Source organism: Lemur catta, chromosome 15, assembly GCF_020740605.2.
Source record: "Lemur catta isolate mLemCat1 chromosome 15, mLemCat1.pri, whole genome shotgun sequence".
Taxonomy (NCBI): Eukaryota; Metazoa; Chordata; class Mammalia; order Primates; family Lemuridae; genus Lemur; species Lemur catta.
The window spans coordinates 15,249,185-15,269,151 of NC_059142.1; the positions used below are offsets into that span (position 1 = coordinate 15,249,185).

The window sequence follows — 19,967 nt, forward strand, 5'->3', positions numbered from 1 at the left end:
AGGAGGGAAGAATGTAATTATATTTTGAACAAAATATCCCATCAGGTGTTCTTCACAACCCTCACTGTCACAAAGGAAAGCGTCCCCCTTCCCTTGAAAATTAGCAACTTAACATACTGTATTCTTAGTTGACCTTCAAAAATGACAAACACATTTCAGTCTCAAGGCCTTTATACTTGCTGTTCCCTCTGTCCTCACTCAACAACCTATTTAAAACAATAACCTCAGTCTTTCTCCTTTTACCTTATGTTTTTTCTTAAATGCATGAATTTATCAATTCCTAACATTCCATTATATATATATATATGTGTTATTTTATGAATCCCCCATTAAACTGTAAAATCTGTAAGGGCAGATATCTTGCCTATTTTGTTCACTGTTTCCTTAATAGCTATGTTTGGCACAGAGTAGGTGCCCAGCAAATACTTTTGAAATGAATGAACGAATTAATGAATGAATGAGCCTGGCTCTTCCCCTAGAGTGTGAGTTTATTAAGGAAGGAATTGCCTTAACTGTGTTTCTCACAGGATATGGCACATGATGCTTTAAAAATATTCAGTGAATGAACAAACAAATAAGTGAATGAATGCCCATATAAATAATTCTCTTCTTGGTTAATTATCTTCAAGGGTGTCCTGGTTTCTCCTCCTATAATGTACTAATGGTGGCTTTAATGTAGGGAAGTAACTGTGCTAAAATTTTTAATAGTTCTTTTTACATATTTGTCTATTATAAGGACCTAGAATTTTTACGTAGAGAATAAAAGAGTAGGTGAAAAATATGAAAGATTTTTCTAATGCTATACTTTTATTTTTTCAAAAGGAAACCTCATTTTATCAGTTACAGTTTAAGGAAAAAGATAATACTTTAAGAATTATTTCTGCAGTTATTGAAAGCATGAAGTATTGGCGTGAACATGCACAGAAAGCTGTACTTCTTTTTGAATTATTAGGTAGGTATAATACTTCAAAAATACTTCAGAAATACTATTTGGACAATAAGTTTAATGTCAATAGGAATATCTAGGAAAAAAAGAAAAAAATAAAGGTTTGCAAAAGCAGATTATGACTTATTAGAATTTCCTTCAGTTCTTTGGTTTGTCATTGATTGACGTGAAGTAAGTATTTGGTTTTTATGGTAGTATTCCTCTGATTCATAATGTTAACATTGGAAAGACTCTTACAAGTAATCTAACTCAACCTCTGAGGTAAGTGAGAAAATGGGTCAAATAATAAAAATAGACTTGACTAAAATCACAAAGCTAGTTAGCAGCAAAAGTGGATCTAGAATCCAACTCTCCTTATTTTCAGTCTAATGTTCTTTCTACTATATTACACTAAATCCAATTGTAATTTTATATATAACTTAAATCATATTTTAAATACTCTGAAAGAATGTTTGTTAAGAATCTTTACTGATATGAGTAAATACCCTACAGTTAATCTGTTTTCTACATTAATATTCAAAAGAGGAGAAGAGTTTTGTAGAATGTTTCCAGAATTTGATTTTACCTAGAGTGAAGGGGAGCGGAGAAGCTCCCACTTCTATAAGTAAGAAGTAGAGATTCAATGCTTATTTCTTTCCATAGTTTAAAATAAATAATATTTAATATAATCTAAATTATTAAATAATCCAAACATACAGAAAAATATAGAAAATGTAATAAATATGCACATACTCACATCATAGATATATTTGAAGTCTTCATCTACTTTAGAGATAACTTCTCTAGAGATAACCATTGTATTAATAGTATCTTTCCTGTCCATGCTTTTATAATTTTGTCATATAAATCTGATTCCATAAATTTATATATGTAAAATATATATGATTGTTTTATGTGTTTTAAAAATATACAGCTTGCATTTCACCCAGTATCATGTTTCTGAGATTTAGCAATGGTGACTGATGCAGATCTAGTTAATTTTCATGGCTGTATATTATTTATTTTAGGAGTGTATCACAATTTGTATATTCATGTTCCTGTTAGTAACATTTAAGTTGTTTTAGGTTCTTATTTATTTATTTATTTATTCAGGATATTATGGGGGTACAAACATTTTGGTTACATGTAATGCATTTGCACCGCCCAAAGCAGGGCTACAAGGGTGTCCCTCTACCATACAGTGTGTTCCGCTTCCATTAGTTGCGGGTTTACCGCCCCCGCCACCTCGACCGGCACCCAATGAGTATTACTACCATGTGACCACCTTAGTGTTGGTCAGTTAGTACCAGTTTGATGGCGAGTACATGTGGTGCATATTTTTCCCTCCTTGTGATACCTCACTTTGGAGGATGGGCTCAATCTATCCAGGATAATATAAGAGGTGCTAGATCACCATTGTTTTTTGTAGTTGAGTAGTATTCCATGGTATACATATACCACATTTCATTAATCCACTCAACTTGGGTTGCCTCCACATCCTTGCAGTTGTGAACTGTGCTGCCATAAACATTCGAGTGCAGATGCCTTTATTATAGAATGTCATTTTTTTCCTTTGGATAGATGCCTAGTAGTGGGACTGCTGGATCAAATAGTATTTCTATTTTTAGCTCTTTGAGGTATCTCCAAATTATTTTCCACAGGGGTTGTAGTAATTTGCAGTCCCACCAGCAGTGTAAGAGTGTTCTAATCTCTCCACATCCGCACCAACATTTGTTGTTTTGGGAGTTAGGTGATATCTCATTGTAGTTTTGATTTGCATTTCCCTAATAATTAGAGTTGAGTACTTTTTTATATGTTTGGTGGCCATTAGGTTTTTTTTTTTAACAAGCAATATTGCAATAAGTATCTTAGTTCATGGCTTCTTTTATATACACATAAGTGTTTCACTAGGATACATACCTAGAAATGGAATTGCTGGTAAGTAGGGGGTGTATATTTTCCATTTTATTAGATATTGGCAGATATCTACTCTCTAGAGTGGTTTATAGTTATTTTATCCTCACATTTTCACCGACAGATAGGAGACTAATTTTTGCTAATCTAATGTGTATGAAATGGTAATTCAGTTTTATTCTTTTAGCTTATATTTAAGTGAGTATGACACGTATTTTAAACAAAGAGAATATTTCCATCATCTAGTCTTTTGTCCATAGGAATAACTTAGAATTATTGTATAATATATACATTATTATAATTATATATTATATGATTATAATATATAACATTATATCATATATTATATATTAATATTATATCATTATATATTATAATATATGTATATGCATATGTGTAATATATTATAACATATGATAAAATATTAATATATAAAATATATACTAATGTTATTATATATTATAATACATAATATAATGTAATAATTACATATTTTATATATAATAATATATAATATATATAATTCATATATATGGTTATATATATGGTTAGCTTTCTTAGTACTATCATATTCCTGAGTTCTTAGACTCTAAACTTATCAAAGGTACTTATTTATGAGTATCAGGGTTGGAAAGGACCTTTAAAGGTTATATAATTAAACCACACATTTGATGCTTGAATCTCTTCTACCATATCCCTATGAAATGTTTATCAAACATATGGATTAACACCACAAAAAAGTGTGTTGTTGAAGTTTCAGATCAAGCAAACTGTTCTACCTTACATGAGACCTCAGAGAAATCTAATCTTAACATCACAACCCTTCAGATATTGTGACCTCTATGAGGCTTTCTCATTTCTAGATTAAGCATTTCTGGTTATTTCAGTTTTCCTTATGAAACCCAAATATATCCACTTAGTCCATATTTGAGGCCATCGTTTCCTCTAATATCCATATAAAATAATATAAAGCTTGTCTCACACTAGCTAAAGAAAATTCAGCCCCTATCCTAATATTTCTGAAAATTCCATGGAAGTTTCTATTTCTTCAAGTTTGTCATTTTTTTTTTTACTCCCTGCTCCCATCTTCTCCTTAATCACCTCTTATCAACATTTCTCCATGCAGTTTTAGATCAGACTTAATTCTATCCCTAATACAGATTTGTTTCTCACTACTTCCCCAAAACAGTGCTAATGCAACACGAACGCTAATTTGTTAATGGTTAAAACAGTTATAAAGTTTTGGTATATGAGGGATGGGAGTATAGGAGGATTATAGAATAGACAACATACTTAAATTGGATTTTAGGCATCACTTGGTAACATTTGTTGACTATTTCTTGCTGATTGTCTTTTTATTTAACTTGTTCCCTCACTAGCTTTACATTCCCTATGCTGCATTGTTAGGGTCTGCTCTTTTGTAATATAACCTCATCTCTCATCTTCTTTATGTTTCTCCAGTTTAAAGTCAGTGGAAATAAAAAGAAATCTGAAAACACACACACACTACACACACACACACACACACACACACCTGTCCAAAGAATACCTTGAATTTAATTTTTTGAATGATCTATCAGTTCATTGCTTTAATTTCTATCCCTGATTAGTCCTTTTCCTCCCAAATAAAATAGTCTTATTTTTCTGCTCCCTGAAGGATATTAAACAAACTGCAGTTTTAATAATAGTCCCTGTGGTAGACAGAATAATGGCACCCAAACATGACTATGTCTTACACCAAAACCTGTGAATGTTACCTTACATGGCAAAAGGGAGTTTGCAGATCTGATGAAATTAAGGATCTTTAAATGGGAATATTATTTTGGATTGTCTGGGTGGGTTCAATATAATCAGAAGGGTGCTTATAAAAGGGAAGCAGGAAGGTCAGAGTCAGAGAGAGAGAGATTGAAAGATGCTACCTTGCTGCTTTGAAGATGGAGAAGGGGGCCATGAGCCAAAGAATGCAGACATCTTCTAGAAGCTGGAAAAGTCAAGGAAGTAGATTATACTCTAGAGCCTCCAAAAAGAACACGGCCCTGCTGACTCACTATAGACTTCTGACCTCCAGAACTAGAAGATAATATACTTTTTTGTTGTTTTAAGCCAGCCACTAAGTTTGCAGTAATTTGTTACAGCAGCAATAGGAAACTGATGCAGCCTCTTCCTCCTTTTTTCTTTTGTCCTGTTATTTATGTATTTATATATAAATAGAAATACATATAAATATAAATGTGTGTATGTAGATATATAGATTTATATCAGTGTACTCATTTTATGCATTTAACTTTCATCTAAAAATTATTCCAGTTTATCTCGTCACCATTAAGGACAAACCGTTGTTATATGAAGTGGTACTGGATTCAGTAGAGATGCAGGCTTTGACTAAAGCACATTGTATTAATTTTCTATTGCTGAATAACAAATCATTGGAAACTTAGTGGCTGAGAACAACACCCACTGCTTAATTCCAGCTTCTGGAGGTCAGAAGTCTGTGTGGGCTTGACCCGGTTCTCTACTCAGGGTATCATATGGCCAAAATCAAGGCGTTGCCTGGGCTGTGTTCTTAACTGGAGGCTCTGGGAAAGAATCCGCTTCCAAACTCATTCAGATTGTTGGCAGAATCCAGTTCCTTGTAACTGTATAGCTGAAGTCCTTGTTTCCTTTCTGGCTTTTGGCTGGTGTCCTCTCTCATCTTTTTAATGTCACCCACATTCCTTCTCATGTGGCCTCTCCATCTTTAATGCCAAAGGATTCTGCTTTATAGTCTTTTCTGATTATGTGGGCCCTTTAATTATCACTTCTGGCCCTTGACCTGCATTATATTTCCGTGCAACAATTTTCCATAGATTCTTTGTTTGTTTCCTGGGCCTTGTTTGTGATAACTACTTCTGTGCCCTGGAAAGAATACTATTATTATTATTATTATTATTATTATTATTTTTAATAATCTGGTTTTGTTTTAATTTTTGGCTTTTTGGAGGTTTCTATGCCTATGGACTCTGGAAGTCTCATTTACTTACTCTACGGATGTTCTTCTGCTCATTTTTTTTTTTTTTTTGAGACAGAGTCTCACTCTGTTGCCCAGGCTAGAGTGCCATGGCGTCAGCCTAGCTCACAGCAATCTCAAACTCCTGGGCTCAAGCAATCCTCCTGCGTCAGCCTCCTGAGTAGCTGGGACTATAGACATGTGCCACCATGCCTGGCTAATTTTATCTATATATATATTTTTAGGTATCCATATAATTTCTTTCTATTTTTAGTAGAGACGGGGTCTCACTCTTGCTCAGGCTGGTCTCAAACTCCTGAGTTCAAACGATCCACCCGCCTCGGCCTCCTAGAGTGCTAGGATTACAGGTGTGAGCCACTGCGCCCGGCCCTCTTCTGCTCATTTTGCCTGAAGTGTATTTCTTACCTGATTGGTATGTCCATTTCTACTGTGTGTTGAAGCTTGACCTAACTGTTATTTTATTCACTTATCAGTAGCCTTATAATTGCAATAGCATATAATATTCTATTTCATGTCAGTTTTTTGTCAGAGCTGTAGTAGACATAATAATGGCCCCCATGGATGTTTACGTCTATGTCAGAAGTAGAACATCTTATTTCAAAGATCTTACACCCTGTTGGACTTCTCACTAAATTGTTTTTTCCTTTATGAAGGATGTTCCTGGATTTGACCTAATTTTTAAAGTAGGAATGTAACAAATAGCCTGAGCCCATTAAAAGAGGTGCTAGTTCCATCTACTTCCCCAGGCTCTCTTTGATGACTTCTATAGGGTAACTCCAGAAGAATGCTTTTTAAAATATCACAATACTGTGCGATGCACACCGTCTGGGGAATGGGCATGCTTGAAGCTCTGACTTGGGGGGGAGGGGGGAAAAGCATGGGCAATATACATAACCTAAACTTTTATACCACCATATTGTGCTGAAATAAAAATAAAATAAACTAAAATATCACAATACCCAATATAAACAGCAGTAGACATTATTATCAAGAGATGAAGAGAGTCATGCTTTTATATGTGATGGTTAGCTTTCTTAGTGCTATAATATTCCTGAGTTCTTAGACTCTAAACTTATCAAAGGTAGAGACTTAATTTTATTCAACTTTAGTGCCTAGAACAATACCTGGTATATAGGAGGTCCCTTTCAGTTGCAAATGACAAAAAAAATAAACTTTAGCTACTTAAATAAAAATGGGGAATTATTCACAGAACTGAAAAGTTGCTACGTTTCTGACTTCAGGCAAAGCTTGATCCAGCTCAAGAGATAGCACAGTGGTTTCTCTCCATATTCTGTCCTGTCACAGTGTTGGCTTCATCCTAAGTCTCCACACTGTGGTCTCTCCGGCATCTTCTGACTCTCCCCTTATGGTAGGAGTAAACTGATTATCAAAATTCTCCAGACTATGCATTCTTATACCACATGGTCACGTTCTTAGATAAGGTTCTTCTGTTTGCTTTCTCCCAGAAACTAACAAATGAATCTTTGCGTATCATCATTTCTGACTGGGTAACATGCCCATCACTGAAACCCTGAACCATGTAGTTGAATAATGAAATATGCTGATTAGATTAGGTCAATCATGGCTCACTCCTGGATCTGGGGATGAGGACAAATCCTGTCTACATAATATGGCTAAGAATAGAATAGGAGAGGTTAATCTGGGTCTTTTTGGGGGGAAATGGAGGCTGGCCTCAAGAAACAAATGCCTACTACCAGTACTCAGTAGATGATTATTAAAGAAATGAATAGTGTTGTCATTTGATGATTTATTATTAGATACTCAAAAGAAGTGCCTCCCACTCTCCTCCTCCTGAGTCTCCAGTGTCCATAAAGTCACTCTGTATAACCATACATACTCATTGCTTAGCTCCCACTCATAAGTGAGAACATATAAGTGGAAGTTTTGTTGTTGTTCCTGGGTTACTTCACTTAGAATAATGGCCTTCAGTTCTATCCAAGTTACTGCAAAAGACTGATGGCTGAGTAGTATTCCTTGGTATATATGTATACCACACTTTCTTTATCCACTCACCACTTGGTGGGCACTTAGGTTGGTTTCATGTCTTTGCAATTGTGAATTGTGTTGTGAAAAACAGCACAGGTGTCTTTTTCATAAAATGACTTCTCTTCCTTTGGGTAGATCACCAGTTCCTTTCAGAATCCACTGTGATTACAGGATCAAATGGTAGATCTACTTTAGTTCTTTGAGAAATCTCCATACAGTTTTATGTAGAGGTTGCACTAATTTATGGTCCCACCAAAAGTGTATAAGCATTCCCTTTTCACTGCATCTGTGTCAGCATCTATTGTTTTTTGACTTTTTATTAATGACCATTCTGACAGGGGTAAGGTAGTATCTCGTTGTGGTTTTAGTTTGAATTTTCTGAATGATTAGTGATGTTGAACATTTTTTCACGTGTTTATTGGCCATTTATTTTTCTTCTTTCAAAAAAATGTCTCTTCATGTCTTTTGCCCACTTTTTAATAGGGTTGTTTGTATTTTTCTTGCAGATTTGTTTGAGTTCCTTATAGATTCTGGATATTAGGCTTTTGTCAGATGTATAGCTTGCAAGTATTTTCTCCCAAAGGCTGTCTAGCAGAAGCTTTTTAGTTTAATTAAGTCCCATTTATTTGTTTTTGTTGTTTTTACTTTGGGGGTCTTAGTCATAAATTATTTATCTAGGCCAATTTTCAAGGATAGTTTTCCCTAGGTTTTCTTTTAATATTTTTATGGTGTCAGGTCATTTAAGTCTTTAATCCATCTTGAGTTAATTTTTATCAGCAGTGAGAATTAGGGACCCAGTCTCATTCTTCTACATGAGGTTGTCCAATTTTCCCAGCACCATTTATTAAACAGGGTGTCCTTTCCCCAGTGTATGCTTTTGTCTGATTTGTCTAAGATCAGTTAGTTGTAGGTATTTGGCTTTATTTCTGGTTTCTCTATTCTGTTCCATTGGTCTATGTGATACCAGTACTATGCTGTTTCGGTTACTATAGTCTTGTAGTATAATTTGAAGTCAGCCAATGTGATGCCTCAAGATCTGTTTTTTTTTTTTTTTTTTTTTGCTTAGCATTGCTTTGGCTAGTCATGCTCTTTGTTGGTTCCACATGAATTTTAGAGTTGGTTTTCTCTAATTTTGTGAAAAATGATGTTCATATTTTGGAGGGAATTGCATTGAATCTGTAGAGTATGTTCGGCAGTATAAACATTTTAACAGTATTGATTCTTCCAATTCATGAACATGGAATGCTTTTCCATTATTCTGTGTCATCTATGATTTCAATGTTTTGGTAGTTCTCCTTGTAGAGGTCTTTCTGCTTGGTTAAGTATATTCCAAGGTATTTTTTTTTGTAGCTATTGTAAATGAGATTGAGTTCTTTATTTGATTCTCAGCTTGGTTGTTATTAGTGTATAAATGCTATTCATTCATGTATGTTAATTTTGTAACCTGAGACTTTACTGAACTCATTTTTCAATTCTAGGAGTCTTTTGGAGGATTCTTCAGAGTTTTCTAGGTATAAGATCATACTGTCAGCAAATAGGGATAGTTTGACTTCCTCTTTTCCAATTTGGATTCCCTTTATTTCTTTCTCTTGCCTGATAGCTCTGGCTAGGATTTTCAGTACTATATTCAATAGAAGTGGCAAAAGTGGGCATCCTTTTCTCATTCCAGTCTTAAGGGGAATGCTTTCAACTTTACCTCATTCAGAATGATATTGGCTGTGGGTTTGTCATATACAGCTTTTATTAATTTGTGATATGTTCCTTCTATGGTTATTTTGTTAAGGGTTTTTATCATGAAGAGGTGCTGGATTGTATTAAATGCTTTTTCTGCATCTATTGAGATGATCATTTGGTTTTTGTTTTTAATTCTGTTTATGTGGCGAATCACATTTATTGATTTGCACATGTTGAACCATCCTTAAATCCCTGGGATGAAACCCACTTGATCATGGTGAATTATCTTTTTGATGTGCAATTAGAGTCAGTACGCTAGCATTTTGTTGAGGATTTTTGCACCTGTTCTTAGTGGATATTGGTCTGTAGTTTTTTTTGTTGTTGTTGTTGTGTCCTTTCCTGGCTTTGGTATCAGGGTGATACTGGCTTTGTAGAATGAGTGAGGGAGGATACTCTCCTTCTTGATGTTATGGAACAGTTTCAGTAGAGTAGGTACCAGTTCTTGTTTGTAGGTCTGGTAGAACTTGGCTGTGAATCTATCTGGTCCTGGGCATTTTTTTTGGTCAGGAGATTTTTTTTTTTATTACTGATTCAATCTCACTACTCATTATTGATATGTTCAGGATTTCTATTTCTTCCTGCTTCAAGGTTAGGAAGTTGTGCGTTTTTCTCTAGATTTATCCATTTCCTCTAGATTTTCTAGTTTGTGTGTGTAGAGGTGTTCAAAGTAGTTTGAGATGATCTTTTATATTTCAGTGGTATCAGTTGTGTCTCCTTTTTCATTTCTGATTGAACTTAGTTGAATCCTCTCTCTTTTCTTCTTGGTTAATCTAGCTAGTTGTCTGTCAATTTTGTTTGTCTTTTTGAAGAACCAACTTTTTGTTTCATTGATCCTTTTTTATTTTTTGATTTTAATTTCATTTAGTTCTGCTCTTATCTTTGTTATTTCTTGTCTTCTGCTAGCTTTGGGTTTTTTTCTAGTTCCCTGAGGTGTGACATTAGGTTGTTCATTTGTGATCTGTCTTTTGATGTCGGCATTTAGTGCTATTAACTTCCCTCTTAGCACTGTTTTTACTGTATCTCAGAGAATTTGGAAGCTTGTGTTATTGTCATGTAATTCAAAAAGTTTTCTTCATTTCCATTTTTCTTTCATCACTGATCCAAAGATCATTCACCAGCGGGTTAATTTCCATCTATTAGTGTAGGTTTCAGAGTTCCTCTTGGAATTGATTTCTTGTTTTATTTCACTGTGGTCTGAGAAGATACATTGTATGATTTTAATTTGGCAAGACTTGTTTTGTGGCCTAAAATATGGTCTATCTTGGAAAATGTTCCATGTGTTAATGAGAAGAATGTATATTCTGCAGTTTTTGGGTAGAATGTTCTATAAATGTCTGTTAGGTCCACTTGTTCTAGAGTCCTGTTTAAGTCCAATGTTTCTTTGTTGATTTCTCTGCCCCAGTGATCTGTGTAGTTGTGTTAGTGGAGTATTGAAGTCCCCCACTGTTATTATGTTGCTATTTATTCCATTTTTTAGGTCTAGTAGTATTTGTTTTATGTATCTGGGAGCCCTGGTGCTAGGTGCATATATATTTAGGATTGTTTTATGTTATGGAATTGATCCCTTTATTATTATGTAATGACCGTCTTTGTCTTTTTTTTTACTGTTGTTGATTTAAAGTCTGTTTTATCTTATGTAAGAATAGCCAGTCTTGCTTGTTTTTGGTTCCCATTTGCATGGAATATTTTTTTTCACCCCTTTACCTTGAATCTATGCTACTTTTTATGAGTTAAATGGGTTTCTTAGAGACAGCAGATATTTGGTTTGTGTTTTTTAATTCATTCTGTCAATCTATATTTTTTTTTAGTGGGGCATTTAGACCATTTATATTCAATGTTAATATTGATAAGTGAGGTACTATTCTAGTCATCATGTTGATTGTTACCTCTTTGCTTTCTGTTCTCCCTTGTGTTACTGTTTTTATGAGAGTTGTGAGTTTTTACTTTTGAGTGTTTTTACACTGGTGTGTATTGACTGTTCTTTGGGGAGTTTAGAGCTTTTTTTTAGCATTTCCTGTAGGGCAGGTCTAGTGGTAACAAATTTCCTTAGTGTTTGCTTGTCTGGGAAAGATGTTATTTCTTCTTCATTTATGAAACTTAGTTTTACAGGATACAAAATTCTTGGCTGATGTTATTCTGTTTAAGAACATTAAAGGTGGGACCCTGGTCCCTTCTTGCTTGTAAGGTTTCTACTGAGAATCTACTGTTATTCTGGTGGGTTTCCTTTGTAAGCTACTTGATGCTTTCATCTTGAAGCTAGTAGGATTTTCTGTTTCACTTTGATTTTGGCCAAACTGATGATTATGTGCCTTGGTGATCTATTTACAATAAATCTCCCAGGCGTCCATTGACCTTCTTGTATCTGGATGTATAAATCTCTAGCAAGACCAGGGAGTTTTCCCTTGTTCCCTCAAATTTTCCATGATTTTTGCTTTTTCTGTTTCTCCCTCAGGGATACCTGTGATTCTTATAAGTTTGGGCATTTTATATAATCCCGTAATTCTCGGCGATGTTTTTCATTTCTTTATTTTTGACTGTGTGGGTTAATTTGAAAGCCTTTGTCTTCAAGCTCTGAAATTCTTTCTCCTGCTTGGTCTAGTCTGTTGTTAAAAATTTCCACTGTATTTTTAAATTCCCTAAATGACTATTTCATTTCCAGGAGGTCTGGTGTTTTTTTTTTTTTTTTTTTTTTTTTTCACTATCTCTTTAGTGAATTTTTCATTCATGTGCTAAATTATCTTTTTGGTTTCTTTTTGTTGGTTTTTGATTTTTCTCATCAATCCCTTTGAGCTTACTTGCAATCCATATCTTGAATTCCAAATCTGACATTTCAAAAATTTCTGAAGGAACAGATTTGAAAGAAATTAAACAATTTGCTCAAGGGATAGGAAATGGGAATCTGTATGCCAAAGAGTACAAACTTGTAGTTATGTAGAGGTAGATTGTAGGTATTCTTGGCCTAGGCAAAGAATTTATGAGGAAGACGCCCAAAGCTATCACAGCAGTTACAAAAATAAATAAATGGGACCTGATCAAATTAAAAAGCTTTTGTACAGCCAGGGAAACTCATTAGAGTGAATAGACAACCTACAGAATGGGAGAAAATATTTGCTCTCTACACATCCGATAAAGGGCTGATAACAAGAATCTATCTAGAACTCAAAAAAATCAACAAGAAAAAATCAAACAAGCCTATCAATAAATGGGCAAAGGACATGAACAGAAGCTTTTTTTTTTTTTTTTTTTTTTTTGAGACAGAGTGTCACTTTGTTGCCCGGGCTAGAGTGAGTGCCGTGGCGTCAGCCTAGCTCACAGCAACCTCAAACTCCTGGGCTTAAGCGATCCTACTGCCTCAGCCTCCCGAGTAGCTGGGACTACAGGCATGCACCACCATGCCTGGCTAATTTTTTCTATATATATTTTTAGTTGGCCAGATAATTTATTTCTATTTTTTTAGTAGAGACGGGGTCCCACTCAGGCTGGTCTCGAACTCCTGACCTTGAGCGATCCACCCGCCTTGGCCTCCGAGAGGGCTAGGATTACAGGCGTGAGCCACCGCGCCCGGCCTGAACAGAAACTTTTTGAAAGAAGACAGAATAATGGCCAGCAAACAATATTAAAAACTGCTCAACATCTCTAATCATTAGGGAAATGCAGATCAAAACCACAATGATATATCACCTAACTCCAGTAAGATTGGCCTTTATCAAAAAATCCCAAAGCAACAAATCCTGGTGAGGATGTGGAGAGATAGGAACACTCTTACACTGCTAATGAGACTGCAAATTAGTGCAACCTCTGTGGAAAAGAATTTGGAGATACCTCAAAGAGCTACAAGTAGAACTACCATTTGATCCAGCAATAGCACTATTAGGCATCTATCTAAAGAAAGAAAAGTCATTCTCTAATAAAGACATCTGCACTTGAATGTTTATGGCAGCACAATTCACTATAGCAAGGATGTGGAAACAACCCAAGCGCCTGTCAATCCATGAGTGGATTAATAAAATATGGTATATGTATACAATGGAATACTACTCAATTATAAAAAATGATGGTGATCTAGCACCTCTTATATTTTCCTGGATAGAGCTTGAGCCCATCCTCCGAAGTGATATATCAGAAGAATGGAAGAATAGGCACCACATATACTTGCCATCAAACTGGAACTGACTGATCAACACTAAGGTGCTCACACAGTAGTAATATTCTTTGGAGGTAGGGTGGCTGGGAGTGGGAAAACTCACAACTAATGGACACGGTGAGCATTGTAGCAGGGGGAAGGGCACATCTCAAATCACAGTTGTGATGTGGCAAAGTCATAACATGTAACCAAAATGTTTGCACTCCCATAATTTCCTGAAATAAAAATACACACACACACACACACACACACACACACTCTCTCTCTCTCTCTCTAAAGAGATAATTATGGAAGGTGATGGATATGTTAATTCCTTTACCTGTAGTAATGATTTCCTATCAAAACATCATGTTGTACACCTGAAATATATACAATAAAATAAAAAGTCAGTTTGCTATTAGTCACAAAATATTAGTTGAACATCCTGGGACTAGAATGCATGACTTCTGATTCTAATTCAATGTTTTTGTTCATTAAACTATGATGCTTATTTGTTATATGTGTGTATTTTATTATTATTATAGTGTTTTAAACTGATTTAGGGATTTAACCACTCTACAGAACACATTGTAAGGTAAAAGCTTTAGATGGCCGACTATTGTCAATTGTATGAACTTAACATGTAACCTGTGTAATCTCTACTTGGAGGGGGCTAGAAATTTTGTTTTCTTTAGTGTAAAACTGTTTCAGAAATATCTTTCCTTCTTAAAATGTCTTCTTTATTATTGTATAAATATAATTATGAGAGGTCAATGTGAGAATTTATTTAAATATCAACTTCTCTTTGTTAAATTTTAGTTGCATTTTACCAACATTGATTTTTTTCCTCTATTTCAATGTTTTGTAGCTGTTCTCGATTCAGCTGTTACACCTGGCCCATATCATTCAAAGACTTTTCTTATGAGAGATGGGAAAAATACTCTGCCTTGTGTATTTTATGAAATTGTGAGTATTTTTAAAGTATTATTTGCAAAGCCTATGCCAACTAAACATAAAAATTCCATTGCATTAGAAATTCTGTTAACAATTTAGTACTTTCAACATATTTCTTTTTTGTCTTTAGTTCTGATACTAAAGTTATTTATTTATTTAAGTAATAGGGAGAGCCTACTACATGCCAGGCACAGTGTTGCATGCAAAGATATAAAGTGGAATATAAGTACCAAATGGCTCTTTTTCCCAAAGAGTTTATAATCTCATATAGAAAGATAGATACATAAATGTTACACTGTGGTATGATAAATGGGATAGTAGAGGTAGGTACGTGCAGGGTGCAACAGAAGTAGATAGGGCTGAGTGTGGTGGCTCATGCTTGTAATCCCAGTACTTTGGGAGGCTGAAGTGGGAGGATTAATCTCTTGAGGCCAGGAGTTCAATACCAGGCTGGGCAACATAGCAAGACCCCCATCTCTACAAAAATTAGAAAAAAAATTAGCTGGGCATGGTGGCATGCACCTGTAGTTCTAGCTACTTGGGAGACTGAGGTGGGAGGATCATTTGAGCCCAGGAGTTCAAGGTTATAATGAACTGTGATCATGCCACTGCACTCCAGCCTGGGTGACAGAGTGATACCCTGTCTCTGGAAAAAAAAAGTAGATAGGAAGGAAGGGGCAGATCAGGGAAAGATTTTCAAAGAAGATAGTAGCATATCTTATCCTAGATCTTTAAGGACTAATAACAGTCTACTAAGCCAAAGTGTGTTAGGGAGGGAGAGAAGAATGCATTCTAAAGTGAGGGAGCAGCATATGCAAAGACATGAAGCTAAGAGAGAGCTTGACTTGTCCAGGGAACTGCAAGTAATTTATAATTACCACAGTGTAGAGCTAGTAAGTGATGGGGGTAAGGGTGGTGGTTCTGAAAGTGAGGGAAGGCAGAGAGTGGATTCGGAAATAAGGAAGAGGTGGCTTGGTGACAAAGAAGGCTGAGATCACAAAGGAGGCTGTAGACTTTATAAGATCTACATAGTTTGAGAAAGAGTTTGGCCTTAATCTTGAAATTGATGTCAATTTTGAAATCAGACTTGGAGTCTAATGTTTACTTCACCATTTGTTAACTTTATGACCTAAGTAAGCTGTTTAAACTACCTGAACTTCAGGTTTTTCAATCTGTAAAATGAGGAGACAAATTCTTACTTTGAAAGGTTGGTGTGGAAATTAAATGATAAAACATGAGTGTGTAGCACATGACATGTGGTAGGTGATGCAGAAATAATAATTGTCATGTTAACTTCTATAATATCTTGAATGCTTATTATTTTTCCTCAAGTCTAAATTTTTTAAAACAACTTTGTTATTGAAGTATAACATATACAGAAAAGTACAAAAATCATAATTGTACCAGCTCTATGAGGTATCACAAAGTGAATGTTACCCAGGCTAAGAAATAGAACATTGCCATCATCCCTGAAACCTCATTGTGCCTCCTCCCATTCACTACTTCCTGTCTTTTGCCTAAAAGTAACCACTATCCTGACTTTTAATGTCATCAGTTAATTCTGCCTGTTTTTGAACTTTACATGAATAGAATAATATAGTATGTCTTTTTTAAATATCTGGTTTCCTTCACTTGACAAAATGTAAGATGCATTTATGTTGTTGCATGTGGCTATAGTTCACTCATTTATATTGGTGTTTATAATATTGTTTTATAGGAATATACAACAATTTAGTTTTCCATATTACTGTTGGTGGGCATTTAGGTCGTTTCCAGGTTTTTTGCTATTATGCCTAATGATCTATGAACATACTTGTATATGTCTCTTATGTATATGCATGCATTTATGTTTGAGATATACTTAGAAATAAAATTGCTGGATCATAGATAATATATATTCTAATACAGTACTTATTGCCAAAGAATTTTCCAAAGGGTTCTGTCAATTTACATACTCACAAGCAGTATAGGAGAGTTTGGTTTCTCTGCATTATTATCAACACTTAGTATTGGCAGTCTGTTTTATTACAGTTATTCTGGTGGATAAGTTTAGTGTTATCTTATTTCTCTACAATTTGCTGGTGAATAATGAGATTGAGTACCTTTTCATATATATTGGCCATTTAGATATCTTTTTTTGTAAAATCTGTTCAGGCCTCTTGCTATTTTTTCTATTGAGTTTTCTTTTTCTTATTGATGTGTAGGAGTTATTTTTCTAAACTATTCTGGGTACAAGTTCTTTGTCCATTATGTATATTGCAAATATTTGCTTATACTTTGTGGTTTGCTTTCTCACTGTTAATGGAGACTTTTGATAAACAGAAGTTCTTCATTTTAATATAGTCCTTTTATCAGTCATCAGTCTTTCTCCTTATAATTAGTGCTTTTTGTGACCTTTTAATGAAAGCAATTTCAGAATTCTTTAATTTTATTCATGATTGAGAGGATTTAGAGATTACTGTTCTTTTTATGGTTTGTTGGTCCTCTTAAAGGCATAGCCCTTTTGGGTCCCAATCCTAAGCCTCGGGTTGGGGTGAGGGTGATGACTAGAATCTCTTTTCCTTGGGGGTCTCAGACCCCATATTTTGTTTCCCACTTCTGTGAGTCTGTGCAAAGCTCTGCTCAGTTTCTTACACTTTCAGTTGCTTTTCTGTAACTGACAGATTTCTCAGGGGGAAAGCACTCCTCAAATCAGGCCCCATCCTGGACTCCTATATTCTCCCAGATGGAGTCTCTGTAATTCCTCACTGTCTTGGTATCTCTCTGATGCCTACAAGGAGATTTTTAACAAAATATTTCACCCAGCTATTCTATTTCTCAGCTGGAGAGTTGGTTTGAATCACCTAGTCTGCCATCTACTTTAAGTAGAGCTCTGGCAATCTGATAAAAATACTTGTGTCATTACGTTGGGAATGTCTTATTTAGTCGTTTAAGAAGCTGCAACTTGCTAGCTTGTAAGAAGCCCTATCCAAATGGAAATCTTTCCTCTGTGATAGGGCACCCATATATGCCTAGCTGCCATAGTCTTGTCAGCAATGGGGCCCTGACTCAGGTGAGGGAATTACAGCATTTTAGAGTGACATGTACTTAGTTGATCATATTATTAGTTTAAAAAAATTGAAGTTCGGATGACATAATAAATAATCTTTTGATATTTATTTTTTGAAAAACAGGATCGTGAACTTCCAAGACTGATTAGAGGCCGAGTGCATAGGTGTGTTGGCAGCTATGACCAGAAAAAGAACATTTTCAAATGTGTTTCTGTCAGACCAGCATCTGTTTCTGAACAAAACACTTTCCAAGCATTTGTTAAAATTGTAGATGTTGAGATGCAGTATTATACTAATGTAATGAGTGAAACTTAAGTAGTAATAGAGGAGGTTTAAATAGTATAAATTATAGCATTTTCTGTTGTTGCTTAATTTATTATCTCCATAGTTTTATAGCTACTGTTTTTCTGTATTTCACTTGTTGAATAAAATTATTTAAATCCTTTTAAACATGGAAAGAATTTTTGAAAAATAATTTTACCATTTTTATTAAAATGATGCATTTGCTAAAACTCCACAACCACTTCAGATAAAAACACTCAATAAAATAGAAATAGATAGATGCCTCTTTAATATGGGCTTATAATATACCTGAGTTAGCCCCAAAACCAGCATCAGGGGGAAATACTAGATGTGTTCCCACAACAAGGAACAAGACAAATGTGTCTGCTGTCAGTCTTGATATTAAGCATTGTTCCGGAACTGCTAGCCTGTGGAGTTCATTTAATTACTTCAAATATTTAAGGAGAATCTACTCTGTGCCAACCAGTGTTGCAAGTGCTGGGGTCAAGCAGTTCACAAAACAACAAAAATTAGGAGTACCAGAAGGGTTGGTGTACTCTCCTACAGAATATGTCATATATTTTAAACCAGGAACCCATATATATAGTGCTGTTTCTCCCTTAGCCATGATCTATGAGTCTGGGAATCAAGTGGTGGTAGCAGTGCTGACTTCTCTCATTATTATTATACCAAATAACATACTCACAGAATTTTTGCTTCCCACCCCCACAGTTTTGGGCTCCACTGATTTACCAATTTTACTTTCTATGATAGCCTGGGTTACCCACAATGCAGAGACTGAAACAAAGTCTTATTTGCAAGTATTTTATTTGAGAATTTTACTTCATGGGGAGAAGTAAGGGATAGAAGGGTGTTGAATAGGGAAGAAGGGAGATCCAATACTAGGGTGGCTTCTTGAGTATCCACCAGCTCCCAGCACCTGTATTTAAGGATTGAACTACTTATAGGGCATTAACTCCTTTGCACTTCAGGTTGTGTTATGTATGCGTGTTGAGCTGGTTTTCTGTGATATTCCACTCCATGGAATCAGAGAAGCCCTATGGAAGGAATAAGAAGCAAGTGGAGCAGGCCCAAGGCAATACGGTCAGACTGAATTTGTATGAAGCTGGTTGCAATCCGTGTGAACTGGTTACCGCAGCTGTGGCTGGAGTAAGAGATAATGGCTGAAAGAATTTGAAGTGGTGCACAAGAAGTGTCTGATATAATTCCCAAGGGCAACCCAATAAAAATAATACTGAGGATTCAGACTCACAAGGAATGAAAGTTGAATCTAGCTGAAGTGATGAAAAAGGGAACATGGAATAGGTGTGGAAGGAGGAGTTATAAATGTCAATTATGATCTTGTGATCAATTGCAGGGGAAGGAAATGCTGACACTAGGAGTAGTCTGACATATATGGAGGGTAGCAGGGATAATGATGGTGTCTGGGTGTTATTAAGGTTTTCTTAGAGAGGTAAGGAGATAGGAGTAACTCAGAGGGATGCAAATCTGTATTTCTACCTTGGCCTGAGAAAGAATTGAATATGATCTGGGAGAGTTCATCTTTTCTCTTACTCCTGTCGTTTCTGTGTACCTGCTATGGTTGAGTCATAGAAGTCTGATCCTTGTTGAGTACAGTTTTTCTCTCTCCTAGGGTCTGTTTACAGGTAGTGAGGTTGTAGTGAGAGATTCTGCCATCCAGAAGTCTTTCTAAAGCATGTGTCTTTCCTTAGTGGTACTCTGTTCAAAGACCACTGATGGCTTCTTGTCCACAGGATAAAGCCCAAACCATTATACACAAGATACTTTACAACATTTAAAGTCTGGTCCCTGCTCACTTTCATGGCTTCTGCAACCATTCTTCATCTCTCAAAATGTAGCCTCCAGACACACAGGACTACTGTCCATTACCTACGCAGGCAATGATTAAGCATTGTCCATGAGCTTCTCTCCATCCTTATGATCCCCCAA

General features: G+C 35.4%; 1 protein-coding gene across 6 annotated transcripts in view; it reads left to right on the forward strand.

Annotated features, from left to right (window-relative positions):
* SPATA22 (spermatogenesis associated 22) overlaps nt 1-18,172 on the forward strand; it is a 30,699-nt gene extending 12,527 nt beyond the window's left edge. For 4 of the 6 annotated variants that reach the window (XM_045526087.1, XM_045526085.1, XM_045526086.1 and 1 more), the window contains 3 exons: nt 823-952; nt 14,579-14,676; nt 17,838-18,172. In XM_045526087.1, coding sequence (XP_045382043.1) covers nt 823-952; nt 14,579-14,676; nt 17,838-18,029 — 420 coding nt within the window. In that variant the 3' untranslated portion in view covers nt 18,030-18,172. The remainder of the gene's footprint in view (nt 1-822; nt 953-14,578; nt 14,677-17,837) is intronic. The other 2 variants (XM_045526088.1, XM_045526090.1) reach the window with 2 other exon arrangements.
* The last annotated feature ends 1,795 nt before the right edge of the window (nt 18,173-19,967 follow it).